The sequence below is a fragment of the Vipera ursinii genome (assembly GCF_947247035.1).
Source record: "Vipera ursinii genome assembly, chromosome: 2".
In the NCBI taxonomy this organism is placed as follows: domain Eukaryota; kingdom Metazoa; phylum Chordata; class Lepidosauria; order Squamata; family Viperidae; genus Vipera; species Vipera ursinii.
This window is the reverse complement of record NC_139513.1, coordinates 148,753,465-148,781,274: the sequence shown is the minus strand read 5'-3', so window position 1 is coordinate 148,781,274 and position 27,810 is coordinate 148,753,465. Positions and strand designations below refer to the sequence as shown.

The 27,810-nt window shown below is 41.0% G+C and overlaps 1 protein-coding gene and 1 long non-coding RNA gene across 3 annotated transcripts in view; both read left to right on the top strand.

Moving 5' to 3' along the window:
- The window catches only part of LOC310635778, a 306,456-nt gene that overhangs the window by 145,172 nt on the left and 133,474 nt on the right, over positions 1 to 27,810 (top strand). The gene's annotated exons all lie outside the window — the stretch shown is intronic.
- COPZ1 (COPI coat complex subunit zeta 1) lies at positions 244 to 25,085 on the top strand. Of its 2 annotated transcripts, XM_083355037.1 has the most exons (10): positions 244 to 398; positions 16,084 to 16,152; positions 16,796 to 16,877; positions 18,594 to 18,685; positions 19,114 to 19,169; positions 19,732 to 19,809; positions 20,017 to 20,068; positions 20,432 to 20,470; positions 23,758 to 23,869; positions 24,552 to 25,085. In XM_083355037.1, exons 1-10 carry the CDS (start codon positions 267 to 269, stop codon positions 24,578 to 24,580), a joined length of 741 nt encoding a protein of 246 aa, XP_083211163.1. In that variant the 5' UTR covers positions 244 to 266; the 3' UTR covers positions 24,581 to 25,085. The 2 variants fall into 2 exon arrangements, with proteins under 2 accessions (XP_083211163.1, XP_083211164.1); XM_083355038.1 differs by lacking the exon at positions 23,758 to 23,869 and having other exon boundaries at positions 249 to 398.

Below are 27,810 nucleotides of genomic sequence, written 5' to 3'. Positions count from 1 at the left end.
ACCAGGGCTAGGCAACCTCGGCTCTATGCTGACTCAGGAATTCTGGGAGTTGAAGTCCACGAGTCATAAAAGAGCCGAGGTTGCCTACCCCTGCACTAGACCCCCACGGCAAGTGAGCGGCAGCTTTATCTTCGAATCACAGCGGAAGGAGGGCCTTCAAGGTGCGTCACGCCTTACGCTAGAAGTTCGCAAAAGGTAGCCCTGGCAGGAGGAGGAGGTAGGAAAACGGGATGCAAAGGTTAGACTAGGAAGAAGCGACTTAGCCAATGAGCGCTCGCTTAAGAAAGGTGGAGGCGTGGTCTAAGGAACCGATTGGCATGGAGCCAGCCAATGCTGTGCAGCCGCGGCTTGTGCTCCACGTCGGCACCGGGGCGACCAAGATGGAGGCGCTGATCCTGGTAGGAGCCCGAGGGGCAAGAGAGGGGAGAGGGAGAATTGCTGGGGTGCGCGCCTGTTACCATGGAGACGGGCAGTGGGCGGGGCGGAGCTAGTCGGTTGCTGCTGGGGTGCTTCTGGGCTTGGGCCCGAGCTCCTCTGGAGGGAGTCCGGGCCCAGCCACCTGAGGAGATGCAGGGAGGCTGGGCCAGTCCATACGGCGGAGAGGGGACAGCAGGCTGAGGGTGGAAGAAGCTCCAGGTGCTGCTTGACACATCAGGCAGAATGGTACAGAGCAGGGGCAGGCAACCTCGGCTCTTTTATGACTCGTGGACTTCAACTCCCAGAATTCCTGAGCCAGCATGGCTGGCTCAGGAATTCTGGGAGTTGAAGTCCACGAGTCATAAAAGAGCCGAGGTTGCCTACCCCTGGTACAGAGCAAAGGAAAGTTCCTGTCTAGTCTTAAAGAGGTTCTCTGCTCACAGCTGCAGAAATGTCAGGCAAGCTAGCTCTGTTCTTACAGAAAAAAGAAATCCTGTGGTTGCTGCTCCCTCTATGAATTTCATCGAGGAAAGGACAAAAAGCCGGGGAAAGTCTTTTCGTTCCCATTCCACAGATGAGTAAAGTAGGACTTCCTTTGAAGGAAAGCATTCTTGAACTTGGTCGTTCTTACCGCTTGCTGCTGACCTGGCTTCAGGAGCACGAGATTTCCCCCCCAGAAATATGTTTCAAGGACCTTGGAACTTCTTTGGGATGAACAGTGGTGAAAAACAGCTTGGCTCTGAATATGATCTGCAGTGTGCATCAGAGGCGTTCACGTGAACAAAATTCAGATGCTTGGCGACTGATTCATACTTATGACCATTTGCTGTGTCCCAAGGTCATGTGCTCCCTTGTTGCAGCCGTCTGGCAAGCAAAGTCAATGGGGGAGGCCTGGATTTACTTAACAACCGTGTTACTAATTTACCGACTGCAGTGATTCATTTAATAACTGTAGCAAGAAAGGTCGTATAATGGGGCAAAATTCACTTAACAAATGTCTCAACAGAAATTTTGGGCTCAGTTTTGGTCGTAAGTCGAGGACTACCTGTATAAAGTACAAAGCATATTCACTGTATTTTATTCATCTGATTCTGTTTTCATTTTGGAACATGTGCCCCTTTTAAAAGCCAGAAAATCTTTGTGCCATGAAAGGTTGTGTATGCCCCAAACTTTTGAGGACATCTGGAGATACAATACCTTGATATCATAGGAAGACAATTGAAGTCTCCATGTTAGAATAGTACAAATTCAAAGTAAAATATCCAATTCTCACTTCATAGAGGTCAGCTTCCTAACAGCCACAGGACAGATAAAATACAAATGAACAATGGGAAAAATGTCCTGCTTAATTTCTTTCAATAATACATCTACACTGGAGCGTATTAGAAAATGGTAATGCTGATCTAGCCTTTAACAGATAAGAAATAACAGCCTTGCTAATCCAGTCAAATCCAGTCCAGCATGTTATTTATTATAATGGTCAACCATATTCCTCTGATACACCACAAATTTTATGAAGAGTTCCACCTCCTGTTGCCATACATTGATAGATTAGTGATGAGAAACCTGACAACAATATATTTTCTGAAGTTGAGCAAATAATCCTAAATGCAGTTGTTGGGAGTATGTTTCATTTGAAATCAGTATCACTCTTGTTCTTTTCATTAGGGTTCTAGTGAAAGTTGATTTTCCATGAATATCCAGCACATATTTTGTAAAACATAGAACATTAAATGTTCACTGACTGCTAGCTAAGTGTCTACAATTATACCACAACATGGGTTATTATGAAATCACATTTGCATGTCGTATATTTCTATTTGAAATTTTGGAATCCTGTTTAGCACAATCTTAAGGAAGTCTTGACAGCTTCTGGAAATATATCCTGCTGAGAGTAACTTTCAGTTGGAATCTCTGTGCTTTATAAATTGTTTTATAGACTTGGGTTGAAATCTTGGGGTACTCAACCCTGTGGTGTTGGCCTTATTCCGAACAGTGGACAACCAGTATGTATCCATCTCTTTGTCAGTCAGCCACATTTCAAATACATAACATGCCATTAATGCAAATACAAGATCAACAAGACACATAGGAGCTGGAATGTATTTTCATGTTTGAAGAGAAAAATATTATGGCATAAAATTGTAATAATAGATGGAATAATTTATAATTTGGAGCATTTGATAACATTTTGAATCTGCTTCTGGTATGACCAGCTACCTCATTAAATTTTATTTATGATTTTCAAATTTTGACTCTTCTGCATCCCACCCTCTTTTTCTTAATATTTACTACACTTGTAGTGAAATTAAAAATACCAGAATTTATCCCTGTGGTCTAATAACATTAATGCTGGGAAGGTCTGCTTTTTAGGGGGCAGCAGTTACGGTTTTCTAAAGCAGGCTTAATAGGTGTCAGACATGTGAGATAATAGTGAAACCTAAGTATGTATCAGATAATGCCTCAAAATAATACAAAGGATATAGAATTAAAGGATGATAGGCCTAAGAATTTGTCTTGGAACTCTTGGTTGGCAAGTCTTGGCAGTATAATTTAAGTATAGGTAAAATGCCTTTGAGTCAAGCTTGATTTTATATATAACCATATAATATTCTTGGCAATGGGATGGAAGTAGTTTTTGAGGTGGAAGTAGACTTTTTTTTTACTTCCTAATATAGCTTGCAATTTGTTCTAGTGGTCTCCCATCTAGGAACCTGCCATCCCTGATCCTCCTGTGCATCCAAAGTTGGTTGAACAGCAGAGAATCAGAAATTCTACTGCAGATCTCTTAGTAGAATTTGTAAAATAGTGGGTTGTCTTGCTGACTATAACAATAAAAAAATTGTTTTGCAAAAAAAAATCTAACCTGATAGTGGGAGTTCTTTTGGTTAAGGATGATTTGATTTGTTTGAAGAACTAAGATATTTTTAATGATCTCACATTCTTTTCCCCTTTATTATTGCCAAAGCATTTATCTTTGCACTTGGGTCCAGTTGAGGTTTTTTATGAGAAGCAGATAGGATAAGATGCAGAAATTAGTGTTTCTTATGAATACCTATTCTAGCTGGCAAACTATTGAAGCATTAGTGGAATGTTGTAACATAAAATTGAATGGGATAGCTAAAAATCACAGTTATTTGCCAGACATTGAAGATATTTGCAAAAATTTAAAATAATGTCACTCTTCTCGTTTTTATTTCTAAATAATATTTTATGGAGGATTTATGTTAGTAATCTGATGGATTTAATACTGTTATTTTTCCATGACCCAATAAATATTCTGTGAATGTATCATTTTATAAACAAAAGCTGTTGGGGGTCATCCATAATATGGGAAGGGGTCCTGAGAGTAAAAAGTTTAAGAAGTACTGCTCTGTAGCAGTGATTCTCAACATGGGCCCTATGGGCCCTTATGAAGTCATACTGTATTGCTAGGCAGCCACAGTAAATTTCTGAGAGTACTATTCAAACTTACAGCAAGGCATTTGTCATAATTCTCACATTTCAGTATCTCTGCTAATTTAAGCAGCATAATCAATGAAAATTGCTACAGTTTATAGTACAGTATGTGATACAGATTAATAAACAGCACAGACAGTAAAACACTTTGCGCAGAGGGTAGATGAGACCAAGAAGGGCTCCATGAGCAAAAAAAAAAAAAGTTGAGAACCCCTCACCTGGAAATAGAAATAATATTCAAAACAAATCATAACAGGTCAAAGAAATGGTGGAGCAGTGGGCTAATGCCTCCTTAAGTAACACCAGCTGCCTGCAATTATTGCAGGTTTGCATCCCACCAGGCTCAAGGTTGACTCAGCCTTCCATCCTTCCCAGGTAGGTAAAATGAGGACCCAGATTGTTGGGGGCAATTAAGCTGACTTTGTAACAATGCCGCTTGGAGGGGTGTGTGAAAGCCCTAACAAGCAGGCATATACATAGAATGAAGGCTACTGCTAAGCTTGTAAGCCACCCTGAGTCTTCGGAGAAGGGCGGGATATAAATGGAATTTAAAAAAAATGGGACTTAAAATAACAGTGCAATTTAAAAGAAGTGAGTGCATTTAATAGTGGATGCTTTTAAAATAATTTGTCAACTACCAACTTAAAATGAGCCATCAGTGTGCTGTGCCTGCAAAGCAAGCAAATGCTTTTTTTTTTTAGGCTCGGTGAACTGAAACCTGCTTTGCAAATCACAGAAGCAATTGTTCTGCTCTATTCTCCATTGGACCGACCACACCTCAGTTATTGTGCTTAATTCTAGGTACTATGCTTTAAAAAGGATCTAGGAAAAAAATTCAGCAGGATCAGAGAAAGGCATGATCAGGGGACGAAAAAGTATAGGCTATGGGAAAAGACTGAAGGAGTTGGGGATGTTAAAAAACAACAAGGAGGGACGTGACAGCATTCCTGAAATAGCTTAAAAGGGTGATTTATAGAAGCAGCATAATAACTCTTCTTTCTCATTCCACAGTACAGAAAGTGGAATAATGAATTTGAGATTAAAGCCAGATTCCACTTGAAAGATAGGAAAAACTTCTGAAGAATAAGAATAGTTGATACTGGTACCAGTTACACAGGAAACCGGTGGGCTCTCCTTATTGTGTTCATGCTGCAGGTCTGGGATGCTATAATTTAAATGCCTGCACCAAGCAGGAGATCCAACTTGATGGTCTAACGGCCCCCTTCCAGCTCTGATTCTCTTACTCCTCTTCTGGGTTATCCAGAGATAATGGCAAAGAAGATTAGTATTTGAGATGGGAAAATGAGTTGAATGTTTTCAATTTTGCAGGTACCCAACAATGTTAGTTTTTCCTTTGGAAAAAAAGTGAGCTGATTTGATTCTAAACTTTACACAGCATTGTTTCCAGAACCTGCATTAAAAGGGTGCTTAAGGTCAGTCTCTTGTAAACAGTAGCTTCATTTATTGATTTATAAAAGATATAAGCCATCTTGGTTTCATTACCTTCTGTAATCTTAAACTCTGGACTTGCTGGTGTTACAACTACTTTTTAAAAATTAGAGATGTACCGCCTGAGGCTCAGAGCTACTTGTGGCTGCAGAGACTTCCCAAACTTGCTATCAGATTATAACTTTTAATGTGGTAGGATAAGTGATTACAAGTATAACTAGAAAGTAATCATGGTAAGTATAATTAATTTCAATTAAATATCAATGAAATGAAAGCTTTTGGTGTAGCCCCATCTATTCCTTTTTGTAATATACCCAATAAAAAATTGGGCACCACTGCATATATGTTAATATTGCATTAGTTCAGTGACTTCAAGACTTGGAAAGGCAATATGGGTCAACTACTAGACTTTCCTGCTTGTTTAGCTGAATAATATTCTGGATTTGTGCTCCTGACAATACTTCAGTTTAGTTCTAAACAGTCCTGAACAGTTTGATTCAGTTTAATAGTAGAATAAATGGTATAATGCTTTTAGTTATATAGCTCACTAAATGACTCATTTTATTAAATGTATGTTCTTCTTTCCCCTTGGTAGGCTACAAAAGGGTTAAAAAAAATCAAAATAGCATGAGGATTTTTATCTTTTTATTTGTTACTGATGTACATGATACCATATCAGGGATCTTAAGTCTTGTCATTTCAAGATAATCTGACCTCATGGAATGCCATGAGGTTAAAATAGGATTTTTTTAAAAAAAATATTGTCAGCAATGCTTTTTGTAGAAGAAAATGCTCTTAACTATGTACAGAGAAATTGAAATTGCCTGCAGGTAGTCCATTTTGAATTTGCCTTTTACTACTTGATTATGATGGTACCTGATATTCTTGTGAGCAATGTTTTTATGTATAGCCATTGCATGCTAAAAAACCTTGGCCCATTCAGTATTACAGTACATCTGTTAGGAGGTTGTTTGGTTATTCTCATTTTATATTTAATTGCCTGTGGTTTAATATCATTTTACAAATTTACATGAATAATCCAGAATTGAGTTGATTTTGAACCAAAATTTTAAAGTTGTAAGCTGTCCAGAGTTGCCTTGTGGTGAGATGAACAACAAACAAACTTAATAAAATAAATAAAATATTCAGGTTCAAATACCATTTTATTTAGATTGTAGGAAGCAGATGATTCTTCTCCATTTTGGAACTGTGGGAAACTAGTATTCATTGTTGTTGTTGTTGTTGTTGTTAGTTGCGAAGTCGTGTCCGACCCATCGCGACCCTATGGACAATGTTCCTCCAGGCTTTCCTGTCCTCTACCATCTTCTGGAGTCCATTTAAGCTCACGCCTACTGCTTCAGTGACTCCATCCAGCCACCTCATTCTCTGTCGTCCCCTTCTTCTATTGCCCTCAATCTTTCCCAGCATTAGGCTCTTCTCCAGTGAGTCCTTCCTCCTCATTAGGTGGCCAAAGTATTTGAGTTTTAGCTTCAGGATCTGGCCTTCTAAAGAGCAGTCAGGGTTGATCTCCTCTAGGACTGACCGGTTTGATCGCCTTGCAGTCCAAGGGACTCGCAGGAGTCTTCTCCAGCACCAGAGTTCAAAGGCCTCAATTCTTTTGCGCTCAGCCTTTCTTATGGTCCAACTTTCACTGCCATACATTGCAACTGGGAAGACCATAGCCTTGACTATACGCACTTTTGTTGACAGGGTGATGTCTCTGCTTTTTAGTGTGCTGTCTAGATTTGCCATGGCTTTCCTCCCGAGGAGCAAGCGTCTTTTAATTTCTTGACTACAGTCCCCATCTGCAGTGATCTTGGAGCCCAGGAAGATAAAGTCTGTCACTACCTCCACTTCTTCCCCATCTATTTGCCAGGAATTGAGAGGGCCGGATGCCATGATCTTGGTTTTCTTAATGTTTAGTTTCAACCCAACTTTTGCACTCTCCTTCTTCACTCGCAACAAGAGACTCTTCAGTTCCTCTTCACTTTCTGCCATTAGAGTGGTATCATCTGCATATCTTAGGTTGTTGATATTTCTTCCAGCAATCTTAATTCCAACTTTTGACTCCTCTAGCCCTGCCTTTCTCATGATATGCTCTGCATATAAGTTAAATAGGCAAGGCGACAGTATACAGCCTTGCCGGACACCTTTCCCAATTTGGAACCAATCAGTGGTTCCGTGTCCAGTTCTCACTGTTGCTTCTTGGCCCGCATATAGGTTTCTCAAGAGACAAATAAGATGTTCTGGTACTCCCATCTCTTTAAGAACTTGCCACAGTTTGTTATGATCCACACAATCAAAGGCTTTAGCATAGTCAATGAAGCAGAAGTAGATGTTTTTCTGGAACTCCCTAGCTTTCTCCATGATCCAGCGTATGTTGGCTATTTGATCTCTGGTTCCTCTGCCTCTTCGAAATCCTGCCTGTACTTCTGGTAGTTCTCGATCCACATACTGCTGGAGTCTAGCTTGTAGGATTTTAAGCATAACTTTACTAGCATGAGAAATGAGTGCAATGGTGCGATAGTTTGAACATTCTTTGGCACTGCCTTTCTTTGGAATTGGAATGTAAACTGATCTTTTCCAATCCTGTGGCCACTGTTGAGTTTTCCAAATTTGCTGGCAAATTGAGTGTAGCACTTTTACTGCATCGTCTTTTAAGATTTTGAATAGCTCAGCTGGAATACCGTCACCTCCACTAGCTTTGTTGCTCAGCTTTTCTAAGGCCCACTTCACTTCACATTCTAGGATGTCTGGCTCTAGGTCAGTGACCACCTCAGTGTGATTATCAGGGACATTAAGCTCATTCCTGTATAGTTCTTCTGTGTAATTTTGCCATCTCTTCTTAATCTCTTCTGCCTCTGTTAGGTCCCTGCCATTTTGGTCCTTTATCATGCCCATTTTTGCATTGAACGTTCCCTTCATCTCTCCAATTTTCTTGAAAAGATCTCTGGTCCTCCCTATTCTATTGTTTTCTTCTATTTCTTTGCACTGTTCATTTAAGAAGGCATTCTTATCTCTTCTAGCTATTCTCTGGAATTCTGCATTCAATTGGGCGTATCTTTCTTTTTCTCCCTTGCCTTTCGCTTCCCTCCTTTCCTCAGCTATTTGCAAAGCTTCCTCAGACAGCCATTTTGCTTTCTTGCATTTCTTTTTCTTTGGGATGGTTTTGGTTGCTACCTCTTGTACAATGTTGCGAACCTCTGTCCATAGTTCTTCAGGCACCCTGTCTATCAGATCTAATTCCTTAAATCTATTTGTCACCTCTACTGTATATTCCATGGGGATATGATTTAATTCATACCTGACTGGCCTGGTGCTTTTCCCTACTTTCTTCAGTTTAAGCCTAAACTTTGCAAGGAGAAGCTCATGGTCTGAGCCACAGTCAGCTCCTGGTCTTGTTTTTACTGACTGTATAGAGCTTCTCCATCTTTGGCTGCAGAGCATATAGTCAATCTGATTTCTGTGTTGACCGTCTGGTGATGTCCATGTGTAGAGCCGTCTCTTGGGTTGTTGGAAAAGAGTGTTTGCTATGACCATCGTATTCTCTTGACAAAATTCTATCAGCCTGTGCCCTGCTTCATTTTGTACTCCAAGGCCAAACTTGCCTGTTATTCCAGTTATCTTTTGGCTTCCTACTTTAGCATTCCAATCCCCCATGATGATAAGGACATCATTTTTGGGTGTTAGTTCTATAAGGTGCTGTAGTGCTTCATAGAACCGGTCAATTTCATCCTCTTCAGCACTGGTGGTTGGGGCATAGACTTGGACTACTGTGATATTGAATGGTTTGCCTTGGATTCGAACTGAGATCATTCTGTCGTTTTGAGGATTGTATCCCAGTATTGCTTTTCCTACTCTTTTATTGACTATGAAGGCTACTCCATTTCTTCTGAGGGATTCTTGCCCGCAGTAGTATACCTGATGGTCATCTGAATTAAATTCACCCATTCCTGTCCATTTTAGTTCGCTGATACCTAAGATGTCGATGTTCAGTCTTGTCATCTCTTGTTTGACCACGTCCAGCTTGCCTTGATTCATGGATCTTACATTCCAGGTTCCAATGGAGAAAAAATCTTTACAGCATCGGACTTTCCTTTCACCACCAGACATATCCACAGCTGAGCGTCCTTTCGGCTTTGGCCCAGTCGCTTCATTCTTTCTGGTGCTACTAGTACTAGCCCTCTGCTCTTCCCCAGTAGCATATTGGACGCCTTCCGACCTGAGGGGCTCATCTTCCAGCGTCATATCGTTTTGCCTTTTGGTACTGTCCATAGGGTTTTCATGGCAAAGATACTGGAGTGGGTTGCCATTTCCTTCTCCAGTGGATCACGTTTTGTCAGAACTCTCTGCTATGACCTGTCCGTCTTGGGTGGCCCTGCACGGCATAGCTCATAGCTTCATTGGATTACGCAAGCCCCTTCGCCCCGACAAGGCAGTAATCCATGAAGGGGCTAGTATTCATACTGGAGTTTAAACTGAATGTTTCACTGAGGTATTATATGTCTCTATCTGGAGTGGGTATAATCTATTTGAGACTATGACAGAAAAGAAACTGCAGCTTTTTTTAAATCTTGAGATGCAGAGGCATAGCCTAGAAACTGATTGAACATCTTAATAAAAGGGGCACAGTATGGTCTCTTTAGAGATCTCTTAGGCTATTTTCAGACATCTTTGTGCCGTGTGCACAAAGATAAAATTGATAATGTACTTCAATTATATTCTTTCTGACTGAACTATTTTCTAGCATGTACTGAGTGGGACAGTTTTTGAGAATCACTGCATTAACCATGTTAGAACAACTATCTTGGGTAAAATAGTATTGCTTCCTGAAGGTACGGTTGGCAGTTTGCTGGTTAGACTTGGTTGTCACAATTAAAGATAATATATCAACTGCATCCCTTTTTGCCAAGGTCCACGCTAGCAATATTGACACAAGTGTTTTGCATCCCTGTTGGGTAGCGCTTACATTTTCTACTTTGAATTGCTTAGAAAAAGTGATCGGAAACCTCAGCTGGTTTATAGTGCTGGCCTGTTGACCAAGGTGCTTTTAATAACCTCCCATCAACCATTGAGAGCACAGTTCAGTGTATTTCTAATAAACAACGAAACTCAGTATGCCTTGGAATCAGAGTATCTGGAAGATCGTCTTGCCTTTGAGAGGCTGCCTGGGTATTAACCTATTCAGAAGAGGTCCTTTTTTGCATTACACCATCATCTGAGGCACATTTATTAGGAATGTGAGAGGAAGCTTTCTGGGTGACAGATCTGAATCTCTTGGCCAAGAGAAGGCAGTTTAACTAAATCACTTGTCTCTATTTTGATAAGCAAATAGATTTTTATTCAGTCATGCAGTGGGCTTTTAAGCTATTCACAGAGGGATTAATGGATGCGTGCTTCATTTTTTTTAAGAATATATGTGTCTGATTGATTTTTATGTGTTGCTCTTTATATTTTATCATCTATTTTAATATTGTTAGCTGCCTTGAGCAGCGCTGATAGTAGGAACATAGTCGAATATATTTTCATCAATCAAATAAAAGCTGCCATTTCTCCCTACCCTCCATTCCTAATAGTGCAGATCAGAGCATATGGCAAGACAAAATATGAAGCACACAAAGTAACAATTTATACTACCAAAAGTTAATAAAGCTATAAACGTACATTCCGTGCATTTGAGATGGACCTCAGCACGAGTTATTTCAGAGTGTCAGTCACATGAGATTGGATTATAAAGCATATTGCATTAGTGCAGGGGTGTCAAACTCAATTTCACTGAGGGCCGCATCAGCATTGCAGTTGCCCTCAGGGGGGCGGGTGGGTATGGCCAAGGTGGGCGTGGCCTACTGGGTGGGTGTGGCTAGAGTGCGTATGGCCTACTGGGTGGGCGTGGCCAGCTCTACATTGCTCGCATCAAGGGTGCCTATGGGGGCCTGGGCAGGAGTGGGACAGATCTGAGGGTCATTGGCAGAAGGAGGGTCTCTGGGCCAGGGCCAAGGCAGTGGGGGCCATTCCCTCACTGTTTCCAGGATGGCTTCGCGGGCCATATGAAACCACTTCGCGGGCCAGATCCGGCCCCCAGGCCTTGTGTTTGACATGTCTGCATTAGTGTATAACCCCACCCACCCATCCCAAAAATCATTCACAGAGCTTATCAAAGTGAGTTGGTCTCATTCTCAAAAGTGGGAGGAATCATAAACCAACTTTCCCTAATCTGATGGATTCTGTAACGGCTCTGAGGTATGAATATCACAACAAGGTTAGACTTTCCCTGAATCTAACTAACTGCAGTTTGGCCAGATTTAACTCTTGAGTTTCTTAAGAATTGCACCACTGACAACGTTGGGGGGGGGGGGAAATCACAGGTAGTTTATTTTGCTTTGGAGTGTGTGCCACTTTTTCCACACTGATTACCTAACTTGGAAATGGTATGAGTTGGGCCCATTAGATTCTAACAATATTTTTTTTCATCTTTTTATTACCTTGCATGTGGGCTATATTGGCTTTCTGTGAACTTCACTTTAAATGGCTCTGCCTCCTCCAGGCAGCTTTTCCAAATGTCTTCTGCAAATAAAACAAACACATATATAATTCTTCCCAACCTTCTCTCCCTTTCCAAACACACTTCTTCCTTGGGGATCCTGGCAGCTGTAAAATCTTTATGGCAGTACTACTGCTATCGTGCAGACCATCTGGGCCACTGCACACCTAGTTTAATTGACTGAACTTTAATTTATTGAAACTTCAGAATTAAATGATCAGAATAAACTGGGTAGTCACTCTTAACGTCTTGTTCAAATGGTTGATTGCTCAAAGCAGCCTTTGGCTTGAACTGGAAGGCTTCAGAGGGGGGGAAAATACGCCTCTTCTGGCCTTCTAGTTAGTGCTCATTGTAGATTTAAACTTTGTTTAATCTCTCTCTCTCTCCAATATAAACTAGTCTCTCTGCTAAAGAGATGTATAAATTCTACTCTGATATGTATATGGTAAGCATCTCTTTTTCTCTTCCTGGAAATAAAACAAGTGCTAGTCATTTGTCCATATTTGTGTCAGCATTCAGTCTGGATTAGATCAGGTAACTGAATGCTTCTCTGATATATTTGTATTCGTCATTGGTTGCATAGCTTTAGATATTTGTACTGTTGTGCTTGCAATTTCCAAGAGCTTCAGTGCAGAATTCAGATTCCTTATCTTGCTGTAAAACGGATCTCTCACATTGAGATCCATGCATATAAGACTCATATGAAGTGAAATATTATAGAAAGGGAGGAAAATTCCTACCACACTTCTGCCTCCTATGTTTGTGAGATGAATTTGTGCGTGTGTAAATAGGAAAGAAGAGAGCTGGAAAAACATTTGAATTTTCTCTGTTCATATTCGTTTCTCTCTGATAATGGATGAGAGAGCCACAGAGGAATACTGATTTTTTTTTGGTCTCCATCTTCCTATGGAAACTGGCAGTTTCTTCATGTTTCTGTCTTCATGTAGAAAACCCTTGCAATCCCAGTTCTAGCATCTCATTTTCTATAGCAAATTATTCTGACAAATCTTGTAATGAGAGAGCGTTCGATCGAAGAAGAAGTTAGCCTATCACGTTTGTTTGCATGACTTGAAAATATACTTTGGAACAATATGACATACATGATAATAATACATGGCTGGCCTGATTTATTGGTCTTGTGATCTAAGAACCCTCAATAATTGCAGAAATCACAGAATTCCCTAGAAAATAAAAGCAGCTGCATTGAGAACTGTCGAGTATTCCCAGCTCCATATGCCTTGTAACATTTTCTAAGTTCTAGTCCTGTGGGTTGTCTCGTGACGAATCTGGGTCCTGTACAAGCAGAACTGCTGGACACTGTAGAACAGAGGTGTCAAACTGCCGGCCCATGGGCCGGTTGCATCATGCGGAGGCCATAACCACTACAGCTCCAGCAATGCGAAAAAAGTCACGATATGTCACGACACGTCACGTGACATGGCGAGTTTGACACCCGTGCTGTAGAACTAGGATAATATTCAGCTTCTTATGGAATTCCATGAAATACAGGTAGGTTGCTGTGCAAAAAGACTTTTATCATTTCAAGAAACCTGATTATCACTTGTTTTAAATTCTAGGTGCCAGACTTTGGTTTGGGATAGCTTCAGGCTTAATCGTACGAAGAATGATGTTGCCCGCTTCCATAATTATCAGGAATTCTCGTTTCGTAAAACTTAAGAGAAAGCATTCTCTCTGCTTGCTCTCTTGGCCTTTAACTGTATCAGTAGCACAGTGGCTTGGGATGAGTAAACAGGCTTAAATTCTGCGTCAAGGTTGACATATCTGCATGCAGGTCTGTTCCATAGATATGTCTTCTGCTCCCAGAGAGGACCTGTTACAGCGCTTGAGGTGAAGTTCTGTTATACACTTTGACTGTGGCTACGTGGAAGTCAGTGCATCACAGAACTTTGTCTCGAGAGCTTTTCAGCATCCATCAGGGAAAAATTGGCTCTCCTCTGGCCCTTTCTCTCTCCAGCTTCACCTCAAGAGACTGTTAGGAATTTGGGAAGCTGGTTTATGCCAAGTCCAACTGTTGATGTTTGATAGGTTTTTTTTATTAAGCCTATCTTGAAGCTGACCAGGAAGTTTGTCTTGAGTTCCTTCTTTAGGCAGAGGATGTGCTCTACCATGCAGCTACTACAGTCCTCCTGTTTGAATCCGATTAGAATATCTCATTGAGCTCTAAACGTGGCAAGAAAGTTGTCCATATTTCCATAACTGTATGTCGGGATTGGGCTGGAAAGTTTTATGTTGCGTATTTACCTACGATGGAAGCTATAACTGGTCGTAGGTCTGACAAGCTGATATTTGACGGAACCAGATTTAGTTCTGCTATTGAATTTAGAGCAGTACCTTCACTTTTTTTTTAGTTGAGGAGCAATCTGCAAAATTTACGGTCTTGTCTTGTTACTTCTCTCATAAAAAGGCTCAGGCTCCAAGAACCTAAAGGTGAAATTTTTACAGGTACAGTGGAAATCCTCTCTTCTTTGCAATAGAATAGGATAGGAATAAGAATAAGAATTAATAGAAATAGAGCTGAAAGGGACTTTGGAAGTCTTCTAGTCCATCCCCCTGCTCAAGCAGGAGACCCTATACCAGGGGTCAGCAACCTGAAACAGTGAAAGAGCCACTCGGAACCTGTTCCCTCACAAAGGGAAAAACTGGGAGCTGCAAAAATGTCTGCGCATGTGCGTACATGCGCCCATGTGCAGAACAGGGTTTGAAGAGTGGAGCCTAGACGAGATATGCACCTACCCTGCATATTTGAATTGATTGGTTGAACTTTTTTAGTCCCACTTTTTTTTTTGGATTGCGCATGCGGCTCCGGAGCCACAGGTTGCAGACCTGTGCCCTATACCATTTCAGACAAGTGACTGTCCAGTCTCTTCTTAAAAACTTCCAGTGATGGAGCACCCATGATTTCTGAAAACAAGCTGTTCCACTGGTTAATTGTCCGCACTGTTAGGAAGTTTCTCCTTAATTCCAGGTTGAAACATTCCAGATCACATTATGGTTGGTCGCACAGTCAACCAGATGTTTAGCCTGGAGGACATTTTTACCCATCTACTGAATCTTTCCTGAGGACCTGTGATAGACAGATGTTATTGTTTGATATTGTGTAAAAGGTATCGTTGCAGGATGTAAGCTCTTCCAAGTATAGCTGCCCTTTGCAATTGGCTGACGATGAGTTTGTCAATGCCAAGAGTGTTCATGTGATGTTTCATATGTTTTCAGATTACATTCAAGACACCTATGACTATTGATTCTACGTTTACTTTCTTTTGCCCCAGTTGTTATATTTGCAGGTCTTCGTATTTTTCTCCAGTTCTTTTCTCTTCTGCTTTCTCCAGGTACTGCAGTATCCACTGTCCAGACATTTTTGTCTGTCTTAGCAACCATTGTTAAGGGTGCTGAATGGCAGGTGCTTGTCTGTCTGAATTCTAAAGCTCCAGAGCACTTTAGCTTCTTCATTTTCTACTATTTGTCTATTTTATAGTCCCACTTACGTGTTGGCAAATGGTATTTCTTGTAGATATTTCAATGTACCATTATTGCTTCTTTGTTTTGCCTTTGTTTTTGTAATCAGACTGAGATCTCCTTGCAGCAGCTCACTATTATTATTTTTAGTAGTAGTAGTAGTAGTAGTAGTAATAGTAGTAGCATTCAAATTTATACATGCCTAACTCCCAGCATCTCTTACTTACTTACCAAGTGACTGCATTAGACTGAATAGATTTGTAAGTTACGCAGACCTGGAATGATATATTGTGACAGATTTATTTCATCAGTAGAGCTATATGTGTTCTTCACATTTTAAAATGGTAGTATACTAAAATGTCATTCGATCTCTGACAATTCATCCTCTTGAAAAAAAGAAATGAAGTTTCTAGTCCTTGTGAAGGGCTATGTGAAGCTTGAAAACATGTATGTAGAACTATAAACCTTGGAATCAGCCCCAGAGTTGGCAGTGTAGGAGTTTCAGGGTCCTTTTCTATGGTTTTGGTTTGTTTAACTCATTTCTGTCACAACAACTGAATAAAATTTGGGACAGAATGTAGATTTTATTTCACCTCAGCATCTTACATACTGTAGTTTTGTTCAGTGTGACGATGATGAAGGTGATGCTGTACATCTCTACACGACATAAAAAAAACAAGTGGCACTTGGTATTAATTGAATGGAACAGTGAATGTGTATCTTTTTCTTTTTTTCCCCAGGAACCATCTCTCTACACAGTGAAAGCCATTCTGATTTTAGACAATGATGGAGACCGTCTTTTTGCTAAGGTAAATCGTGGGGACTGTAAAGAATGGAAAAGTGAAAAGTTTTAAGAAGAACTCAAACTGTAGCTCTAATTGCAAGGTTTGCCCGCAGTGCCTCCCCATTCCCCAAATCTGTAACTATTGAAAAATTTCTGGTGTAGAATTGCTTCTTTTTTTTCTTTCTTAAATGAAGCTGTCACATCTTTTTCTGCTCTACTGTACTATGTTGAGCGGCCCAGGAAATGTGTTTCCCACTTTATAACCTACAGCTACATTTGATTTGGGTGGAGAATTTATGAGATCTTGGCTCAACTTCCTCTTACCCAAATTCAAATGCTTTATATCTGTCTCAGTTCCCCCTTTGTAGAAAACAGGGAGATGCCTGTCGGGGTTATTATGATGGAAAAGAAACTTAGAATACCCTTCCACACCTTATAGATGTGGCAGACATGAGGAGTCATTGGCCCTCTCAATATTCTTGAGTTCATAGTTTACATTAACTCCCAACTGGCATGTTTCTTGGAAATGGTGGCCTGGCCCTATGTAACAGGATCCTCTGTTCCTGATTTTAATATATGAAGTTGCCTTTAGCATGTCTTATTTCAATCTGGCCACTTGTTTTCTTTCTTTGCCTCTCAGCTAATCAGCCTTTCTTTTCCCCTATTAGTATTATGATGACACCTATCCCACCGTCAAGGAGCAGAAGGCTTTTGAGAAGAATATTTTCAGTAAGACCCACCGGACAGATAGTAGGTTTTCCATGGACCATGATTTAATTATTTTCCAATATTTTTAATACATTCCAAAGGCCAGATCTATACCTGTGGGGAAAAAAACAGAATTAATGGGTACAAGAAAGTTTTAAGAACATTTTTAAGAAAGTTGTGGGGTGTTTTTTTTAAAGAAAAACTCCTAACTTACATTTCATTTTCAGAGAAATTTGCTACATTAAGGGTGAGCAGTCCATGTAGTTCTCTTATGACAGTGATTGAGGAGACTGGGAATATTTTGGCTGTGAAAAGCTAAGTATGAGGGGAAAAATGTTAGCGCTCTTTGAATTCTAGAAAGTGGATGACCCAGGAAAAAAATGAACATGCACTGTCCCTCGACCTAGAGCAGGGATAGGCAACCTCGGCTCTTTTATGACTCATGGACTTCAACTCCCAGAATTCCCGAGTCAGCACAGTATAACCTTAGCATAGCTGACAGCAAGTATAACCTTAGCCTAGCTGACTCAGGAATTCTGGGAGTTGAAGTCCATGAGTCATAAAAGAGCCGAGATTGCCTACCACTGCCCTAGAGGGCAAGAGACAGAGTAAAGAAAGCATTCTTGGGTTGAATGTCAGGAAAACGTCCCAATGGTAAAAAAAAAAAAAAAAGTTGCACAGTGGAACCAGCCTTTCCAAAGACGTGACGTATTCCTTTTCATTGGTTACATTCAATGGATGGCTACTAGTTTATGCATAGAGCAGGGGTGTCAAACTCAATTTCATTGAGGGCCGCATCAGCATTGTGGTTGCCCTCAGGGGCCCCGGTGGGTATGGCCAGGGTGGGCGTGGCCTACTGGGTGGGCGTGGCTAGAGTGCGTATGGCTTACTGGGTGGGCGTGGCCAGTTCTACATTGTTCGCATCAAGGGTGCCTATGGGGGCCTGGGCAGGAGTGGGACAGATCTGAGGGTCTCTGGCAGGAGGAGGGTCTCTGGGCCAGGGCCAAGGCAGTGGGGGCCGTTCCCTCACTGTTTCCAGGATGGCTTTGCGGGCCACATGAAACCACTTCGCGGGCCGGATCCGGCCCCCAGGCCTTGTGTTTGACATGTCTGGCATAGAGCATTTAGGACTCAGGCTTAAATGATTCATTCAAATTCTATGAGTATAATTTGCTTAAGTAAAATTCTTTGAGAGAAGTGCGACCCACCAGCGTTGCCCAACCTACTCCCCTAAAGCCCCTCTGGATTTTGTTTTGAGCGAGCAACCAACACATTCAAGGTTCAGTTTTGAGGTAAATTTTCTTTTCGATGCATCCTCTCCCTACGTAAAATCAAAAAACTCCTCCTATAAAAAAACCAAAAACTCACGTTCCCTGACGGCAATAAGATACTCCTTTCAAATTTCTTGCTTCCTGAGAAGCACCCTAGAGCTTTGTGCAGGTGAACTATAACGCAGGAACCTGGAGTCAGGCTGCACCCTGCAATGCTCTGCGTGACACTGATTTGCAAATTGATACAAACGTAAGTATTGATAGGTAATTACAGTCTAAACATTTTTTAAAAGTAAGAGGCAGTTGTTTCTACAGTAGTGTGGATCCTCTTTAAAAAAAAACTGCATTAACTCTGGGGCAACGTTTTCTTGTTAAGGCAGCTTTTGAAAATGAAGGGTGGCTGTACTGTTATCAGAATATTATCATCACTCTGAACTGGAAATATAATTTAGTTCTATTTGTCTTCCTCCCTTCCCTCTTGTTCCAGGTGAGATTGCCCTCTTAGAAGGCCTGACTGTTGTTTACAAGAGCAGCATTGACCTGTATTTTTATGTTATCGGCAGCTCCTATGAAAATGAGGTATGTTATTCTAGGAACAGCAAAGCAGCTTTTTGCAGTAGCACTTTTAGTTTCAGTCTTGCTGACCTCTGTATGAAGAAAACATTGTTGCCAATCGTTGTTATATGATGGCAACCTTAGGTTGTGTGAAAACTGAATTGCAAACTGCAAATGTTGATCTTGGACAGGATGTTGTGGCAAGATTGAATCATTACCCTCTCTTATCCCATTTTAAATTGAGAACTCTCGTGTATGCTTAAGAGGAAGGACTAATGGCGCATACATTGATGCATAATTCTGACGCACCATGCCTACTTTGGTCCCAAAGTGACTTGTAGCAAACACCAATTTTTCTGGGAAAAACCTCCAAACATTCCGGAATGAATGTAGACTTTAGGTCATTGTGTATGCATTTATGTTGATCATAGGGATGTGCTTTTTCTTTGCAGCTGATGCTAATGGCTGTGCTCAACTGCCTCTTTGACTCACTCAGTCAGATGTTGCGGTAAGAAGCTCCTTATTGTTATATCCGAGGTGTATGGGAGCTGACGTGCAAGATGCCTAAAGGGAATTCATTAGAGAAGACTGATCTTCTTTCTCAGATTTTGATTAGGCTACCCTGTCAGGATGTGTTTTTTTATTACTTGTATTACTAATTTGGAGTCCATCTGTGGATTTGCCTGTTTGAGAATTGGTAACAACCATACGGGGTTTTCAGGGACTGGGAAAGCAGGCATTTCAAGCTGCTGGTGGCTTCATCCAGAGATACTTAGTTATCTTTGCTTCAGCACACTCAACTAACACTGGCTGCTCTGCCCTCCTACTCAGCTTATCCTCTATCTTGTAAGCTTTTTTTCCATTTTGGGGTGGGAGGAGTCGCATTCCACCTAGATAGCTTGTTTGCTTCTAGTGGTACCATATCGTTGGTTGAGAAACACCATGCTAAAATAAAGGGTACGTGTGGGATTTCAGTTTTGAATCAGGTCCTGATCCTTACAAACTATAGAGGCTAAAGTGGCAGGCAATGCCCCAGTTCCACACTCAGTGGTGTTCGGTATCTCTTGCAGAAAGAATGTGGAGAAGCGAGCTCTCCTAGAGAACATGGAAGGCCTTTTCCTGGCGGTGGATGAAATTGTGGATGGGGGGTGAGTCCAGTGTCTTTAGAAAACTGTTCATGCTCAAATTTGGCTTTACTTGTATATGGATCTAGTGCATATCTCTGGACGAAATATGCATTCTCGATGGTAAGAAATTCCTCGGGTTGTTTGTTATTCTTGCTACCCCTCCCCTCCCAAGAGCCATCAAAGAATGTAGTTCAATTTAGTGAACAATTATTTCTTTCTCTCTTATAGGGTGATTTTGGAGAGTGATCCCCAGCAAGTGCTACATAGGGTAGCCGTACGTGTAAGTGACCTTTTCTTCCTTGGCGGCCTGTCCAATAGGCAGGAGCTTTCTGACACAATTGGCTGACAGGCAGAGGCAACAGTTACTTAGCTTGCATTTGCAGCAGATGAAAGGATGTCACAATTCCACATCTTTATCTGGGATTGTCCGCAAGTGGGCTGTAATGTTGTGGGGGCAGGAGAAGACAAAGGATGCGCTCTTGATAAGCAATTGGCCTAAGTGGCAAATTGTAGTCCCTGATTTGGGAACGGAAAGTCCCTGAATTGGGAACAGAAAAGTAGGAGTCCCATCAGATCTATTTTTCAGAAAGGTCAATGAGATATTCTTCATCCCACCAAACAGAGTTTGTTTTTCCTATTTTAGGGGGAGGATGTCCCTCTCACAGAACAGACAGTCTCACAGGTATGTCTTCTGGTCAGATTTTCTGCAGTGTTTTACATTTTGCGTGATGTCCTATTTCCTGTAGTCTATAGGTTTTATTAATTTTTAAAAATTGTAATCTTTAAAGCTTAGTAAACACCATGTCTGGGTTCACATATTTAACATTAACTTCTTCCATATAAATATATTCAGTACTGCACAATCCAGTATTTTTTCCTTAATCTTCCTTTCTTCTCCATATTTCTTCCCTTTTCCCCTCATTAAGCAATTACAATTCTTAGTACTATTGATGTATACAAAATTAGGTACAGACATCATCATATTTTACTAATATTATAAAATAATATCAATTCATAAATCAGTATCCTGTTTTCATGCTCTTTTTAAAGTTTGATTTCCCATCGATATTTAAAGTATCTTTGTCAGTTATGACAAATATTAATTACATTAATTACATTTATATAGCTAACAAATTTTATTTGTACCAATCTTATTTTCAAATTTCCCATATCAAAAGGGAAAAAAATGCTATTTTAGTTCTAAATCAGGGCTTTTCAACCAGTGGTACGGGTACCACCTGTGGTACATTGGCACCTGGCAGGTGGTATGCGACCATCCTAGAAAAGGGTTAGTGGGGGAGGGAAATGAGCTGAACCGGTGGCAGCATCGCACAAGCCTGAGCGAGAGACGGCTGGAGCTGCAGGGCTGTCAGGGCTCAGTGGAAGTGTAAGGATCAGCGCCAGGCTCTAGCTGGAGCTCAGCACTAATCCTGGCATTTCTGCTGAGCCCAGAAAAAGCACCGATCAGCTGGAATGTTGCAGCATCTCCAGGGTCTTGTGATTTACATTCAGATGTTTGGCAACTGATTCATATTTATGATGGTCACAGTGTCCCAGGGTCATGTGAAGTGAACAAAACCTGCTGCAACCATCCAGCAGATGGGGGGAATAAAAACCTCAGACAGGAGGAAGAGTGCCACCGGGCGGGCAGGCAGGTGTCTTGATCGGCTGTGGCTTGGGGGGCACTTTTTTCAGTGCCATTGTAACTTTGAACAGTCACTAAGCGAACTGTTGTAAGTCGAGGACTACCTGTACTTCATTACTTTTTTCCTCTTTTTTTTGGTCACCAAGTTTTTGACACCTTGCTAGGCGAGTGGTGGTACTCGGATGTTTCCATATCCTGAAAGTGGTACAATGAGTGAAAAGGTTGAAAAGCCCTGTTCTAAATCATATCTTTCATTATAAAAATCTAGTTACATCTAAGGGTCATCCGTTCTTTTAATCATGTTCAACCAAGTATATTAAAGAGATAGTGCTCCCTCTTATAGATCAAATCCTGTGTTTTTAAGTCTGACTCTTGCTTGCTTTGCCAAGCAGCTTTCCAGGCCAGGGCAATTAAATCGCCCAAGAATTTTCTTTCTATTTTTGTGCAAGCTGCTGGGCATGAGAAAGACAATTTAGGTAGAGTATTTTTTGGGAGGAACTCCGCCCATCCACATTCCCTAGACCAGTGATGGTGAACCTTTTAGAGACCAAGTGCCCAAACTGCAACTCAAAACCCACATGTATCATCAGGTGCCGGGTGGGCGTGGCCCATTGGGTGGGTGTGGCTGCGGTGGTAACGTCAGACTGGGTGGGACTAAAAAGTTCAATCAATCAATTCCAACTTTGCGAGATCTTTTTCCTCACGACAAGTTGAAATTGATTGATTGATTGAACCTTTTTTTTCGCACATAGCGGTGGAGGTCTACAGCGAAAAGGTTTTATAAAACCCAGCTGAAGGCCTAGGACTGGGGCGATGGCGTGCATGCCCACAGAGAGGGCTCTGTGTGCCACCTGTGGCACGCGTGCCATAGGTTCGCCACCACGGCCCTAGACATTTCTCCTGCCCGCTCTGTGTTCCATTTTCTAGAATCTTCTTCCTTGTCATCAGGTGCATTTTGGAGAAAGGAGTAGAGGGTCTTTTTTATTTTCATTGTTATAGGTAGGACTTGGAGTATTTTATTTGTGTATAGCAGTCCATATTTCCCTTCTCTTATTTCCTCCATCTCTAGGTCTATTTCTTCTGCTTCACCCTCTGATTTCTGGTTTATTTGTTCATACTTTGTAGTCATTGTTTGGGAGCTTTCCAGTTGTAGCTTCAGTATAGAGATTTTGTCCTTTATATCAGACATGTCAAACTCGCGACGTCATGTGACGTCGCGCAACGTATCGGAGCCTTTTCGCCATTGCTGGCAATGGGGTGGGCACGGCTTCCGGATGACGCATCCGGCCCGCGGGCCAGCAGTTTGACACCCCTGCTTTATATCATCTAGATCAGGGGTGTCAAACTGCCGGCCCATGGGTCGAATGCATCATAGCAAAACCGCCCCCATGCCATTGCTGGGAATACCAAAAAAGTTGCGATACGTTACGACACGTCACGTGATGTTGCGAGTTTGACACCCCTGATCTAGGTTATTTGTAGTTTCATTATGGTTTCTTTTTATGTCCTCTTTGTGTGCAAGAATTGTTTGATGAATTTGCTGTAGCATAGAGAGTATGTCCTTCTGAAAGATATTTGTTTTTTCTTGAGGCATCATTGCTAGAAATCCTCTAGTATCACCAGTCTCAGTAAGAGTGGAACAAAATTTCCTCTAGTTTTCTGGTCTTTATATACAGCCTTTATAATCCAGTCCTAATTGCAATATTTTATAGTAATCCTTTGTTTCAAGTATCCTGGAAATTATCAGTCAGGCAAGGTTATAATCCACAATGTTCCATGTGTTCAAAATGTTCAACAACCCAGCAGCCAGATGTATTAAAAAGTCATTTTTTTCTTTCTCTCCCACTAGCTCTTGAGATTAAAAGTCCAAGCCCAGTAGGTATTTAGTCCAAGGAGGTCAGGATGATAAATATGCCAAAATATTTTCCTTCATTGCCAGCTGTTCTCCCTTGAGCTGAAATGCACCAAGCAGCCAAGGAGCTAGTTGTAGTGCTGTACTCAAATTCTCCACTCTTAAAACAAAGGGTTGGTTTCTTATATTTCACCTCAATAATTTTTTTTTCAAAGAGAAAATCTTAACAATTTATCTCAGTTCTCAGATTTATCAAAAATGTAGCTTTATATTACGTTCACTTCAGCATTGTGTATTTCTGTCCCCTATTAAAAAATTTAAAACGCCGCTTCCGTTCACATCCAGAGGTTTTAAGATTCTTGGAATCCTTTCCCAGGAAATTCAGTTGTAAACTAGTAAAGAAAGGATCAATATTCTCACCCAGTCCAAACATGCTGTTTACGGTGTGCTAATTAAAGCTTTTGTTCTTCAGTTGTCAGCAGCTAATGGCCAGCTGCAAAGGTGTGGCCAGTCTTTCCCTTGCCGGTTTAGAGGGCTTTCCTTGGATCGAACGGAGAGACCGCCATCTCTCCATGATCGACGAGGTACCCCTCCTTCTTCATCGCCTCTTCGGGGCGACTTTAGGCCCTTTACAGGGCCCCCAGCAGGGCAAAATCAGGTGCAGAAGGCAGAGCTCTGCCTTCCTGTGTCCCATCTCGCCACAATGCGAAACTGGAAGTCGATATCCTATTTCCACCTTGCTGCCCTTGTCTTTTCCTTCCAGTGAACCTTTCTTGAATTTATACTTGAAGACATTGATAGAGGCAGGTGTGCCTCTAATACCCTAGGGACATGAGGACAGTTGCATCACACGAATGCGAGTTTTGAAGCATGACGCAGAATTGAATGCGCCACTAGTCTTAGCTTTCATTGCAGTGATCCAAAGTTTGAATTTTTAGACTTGTTGAATAACCTTCCTCCGTCTGATGTTCTCCCACTCTGGGATGAGCAAAGTTGTTACAACTTGGAAATATGTTTACAAAATTTGAAATGCTACAAAGCATTTTCATTAGTCAGTTGTGGTTTTGAAAAAAAATGGACCCCCCCATTTTATTTAGGACCCAGGATTTGCGTTTGCAAACTAGTGCATGATACTAGTTTTGCCCTTCTCAGCTTTAATTTCTCTTATGTTACGAACTGCTCTTCTGAGATTTTTTTCTATAAAAGAGTTATGTGGGTGGACAGAAATCCATGTCACCACCAATGTTTACCACCTTCTTTTTGCAGGTACTGCAATCAGCAAAGGAACAGATTAAGTGGTCCCTTCTACGATGAAGAACCATGTGGGATCTGCTCCATTGACCTGCTGTCTCCAGTTGAAGCTCCTGTCTGTTTATCTTGCACTGACCAAATTATAACATGACCACCATTTTTGACAGATCTCTAGCTATTTGCAAGTTTCATTGCTCTCCCACTGATTATTAGTGCTGTTGTATGGGGAAGCACTAATCAGTGTTATTGTCACATACACATCATATTTCAAGGATAGGTCAATTTCAGTTCATTTTAGATGTTAGTCTGCCACCAATCTCTTTTTCCTCTGTCATGCAGAAATACAGTTAATTATAATATATTTTGTCCAGTTTCTTTCCAATATTACCACTAGTCTAGAAGAAAGGCATACCAACAAATGTTTTAAATTTATTAATCAAATTTATATAGCTGGCAGTCTTACCCAAAAGGACTCTGGGTAGAGCACAACATTAAATAAAACAGCCAAAACAGATAAAAATCCAAACGTTACAGTAATAAATACACATACCGTAAAAACAAAACTACCTTGGATGAAAGAATAAAAATGGCCCTTTCAGATCTTAGATTCTCTGGGAGTCCCATGCCTGGCAGCTTAAGTAGGGCACCCATCTGATTCCAGGCGGAAGGATATTCCATAAGGTGGGCACTACAGCAAAAAAAGGTAGATCTCCTGGAATCCACCAAACGTAAATCCCTAGCCAACAACAATCCCACCTTTGCATGCGTTCTATGCCAGATCTAACAGGGCAAGCTGTTGTAATCAAGGAGAGATGGTTCCTCATATAGCCCAGTCCGATGCCAGGAAAGGCTTTAAAGCTTAAAAAAAGCACACTGAATTGAAGCTGGAAGCAAACTGGCAACCAGTGCAGCTCTTAGGTGTAACATGGACTGCCTAGGAGCACACAGAACAGTCTGCACTGCCACATTTTGTACAAACTAAAAGTTTCTGGATACTGTTCAAGAGCAGCTACTGTATTGACCAGTACAGAATAAAGCCTATGACTTGGAAGCAATATTTTTACTACATATTATACATGCCCATCACACTATTTTATTTTTGGTTAAGCAGGGTTATACAAAGTATAAGGGAAAAAAAAGGAGAGAAATAGTATGGAAAATAAAGGAGAACAAAAATTCAATCTAATTTAACTCAACACCATTGACTCTTCATATTTTTGCCATCGTTGCTTCCACTACCATGTAGACATTATGGTATTCAACATCATCATGTGTATTAATGTGGCCTGCTGTCTTATTAACTGCAATAGAAGCAGGAAATTCCAGGCACCATTTTCTTAACTGATAAATATAACCCTAACTTTCCCCTCGTCACACCCTCACCCCGTTTTTAATCCGACTACCTTTGACAACTGGAACATGCAAACTGTAGTATTACAATTCTGTTAGATGGGATCAGGATAGAGAAGCTTCCAAGCAGAGTTGTGTGTCCCACACAAACATGAACAAAGCATGAGATGACATTAAGCATTCAAATTCCTAAGAAATATTGTAGGAAATATATTTGTTTCACTCAAATCAAGACACGGGTGGGATTCTGCTTCTTGTTAGTAGAACTCAAGTTTCATCTTCTAGGGCCAGCTCGCAGAATGATGGCCCAGAAGGCTAAAGAAGATTGCTGAACAGCAATATATGAGTTTCAAGGAAACTTAATGCACTGTGTGTGACTCATCACAGAGCATGAACCAATACTAAAATTAACCCAGTAGGGTTATCCTGTTTGTGCGTAAGATGAAGCCTGGTGTCTTTCCCCTATAAAGTTGGCGGAATGGCGGTTAATAAATTAATACAGAAAATCATTGCCTGAAACTGCATGGAGTAGCCTGATTAGTAAAATCATACTTGCCCAAGCTCCCCATCTGCAAAATGTGAAAAATATTTACCATAAATAGTTCTGTAAAAATGTGTACTCATTCTTCAATTTTCTTAATTTTTGTATATCTTTGCTAGCAAATGTTATCAGAGCTTCATGTGGGTTCTGTTGATATATAAAGATAACTTGAGTGAAAAAGTAATACCAAAGATTGCGGCTTATTTAATTTATTTCAGGTAAAAAAGCATGATTTATCAATGTGAATAAGCAATCACCCCTCTCCAAGTTCAGCAGGGCTAGTTATGTGAGAACTTAATTAAACAAGTTTATAAAGTCTATATAAATGTCACACAGATTCTGTCATCACAGTGAGATTCTCACCACATAAGATTATAGAGGGACAACATCTCCCCCTCAAAATAAATATGAATAATATTTCTAAAGCTCTGGGCTTCCCTGGTAAAAGACATAGTCTTGAAAAAGATCTGGATCAATAACGAACCTTAACTAAAAGTGCCTGCCTTGACAAAATCACTCCATAAACAATCCCAGAATAGCATCCAGATTTGCAGATATGTCTTAACTTTAGTTAAAAGTCATCACTCATGACTTCACCATCCAAAAGAACCTGTATAAAAATGGGATTCATGGAAAAGTAGTGACAACAGAAGTCATTGCCTAATAAGAAAAAAGATCGCTTATCTCAAATTTCTAGGCCACATCACTGCATTACAGTAGTTGGTGAAAACCAAAATCTGTCCTCCACAATAAGAACCTCAATCAAATTGATAAGATAGAAATATGTGGGTTAGACAGCATCATCACCAGATGGATTCGTAGCTGGCTGACTGGCCGTACTCAGCGTGTGGTCCTCAATGGAACTGCATCTACATGGAGGGAAATGTGTAGTGGGGTGCCCCAGGGCTCTGTTCTGGGCCCAGTGCTCTTCAACATCTTCATCAACGATTTGGATGACGGGATAGATAGGGAACTTATCAAATTTGCAGATGACACTAAGCTGGCAGGAATAGCCAACACTCCAGAAGATAGGTTTAAGATTCAGAAGGATCTTGACAGACTCGAACACTGGGCACTATCTAACAAAATGAAATTCAGTGGTAAACAAAGCAAGGTTCTACATTTAGGCAAGAAAAACCAAATGTACAGGTATAGTATAGGTGATACCTTGCTCAATAGTAGCAATTGTGAGAGGGATCTTGGGAGTCCTAGTGGACAATCACTTAAATATGAGCCAGCAATGTGCTGCAGCTGCCAAAAAAGCCAACACAGTGCTAGGCTGCATTAACAGAGGGGTAGAATCAAGATTATGTGAAGTGTTAATATCACTTAACAATGCCTTGTAAGGCCACACTTGGAATACTGCATCCAGTTTTGGTCACC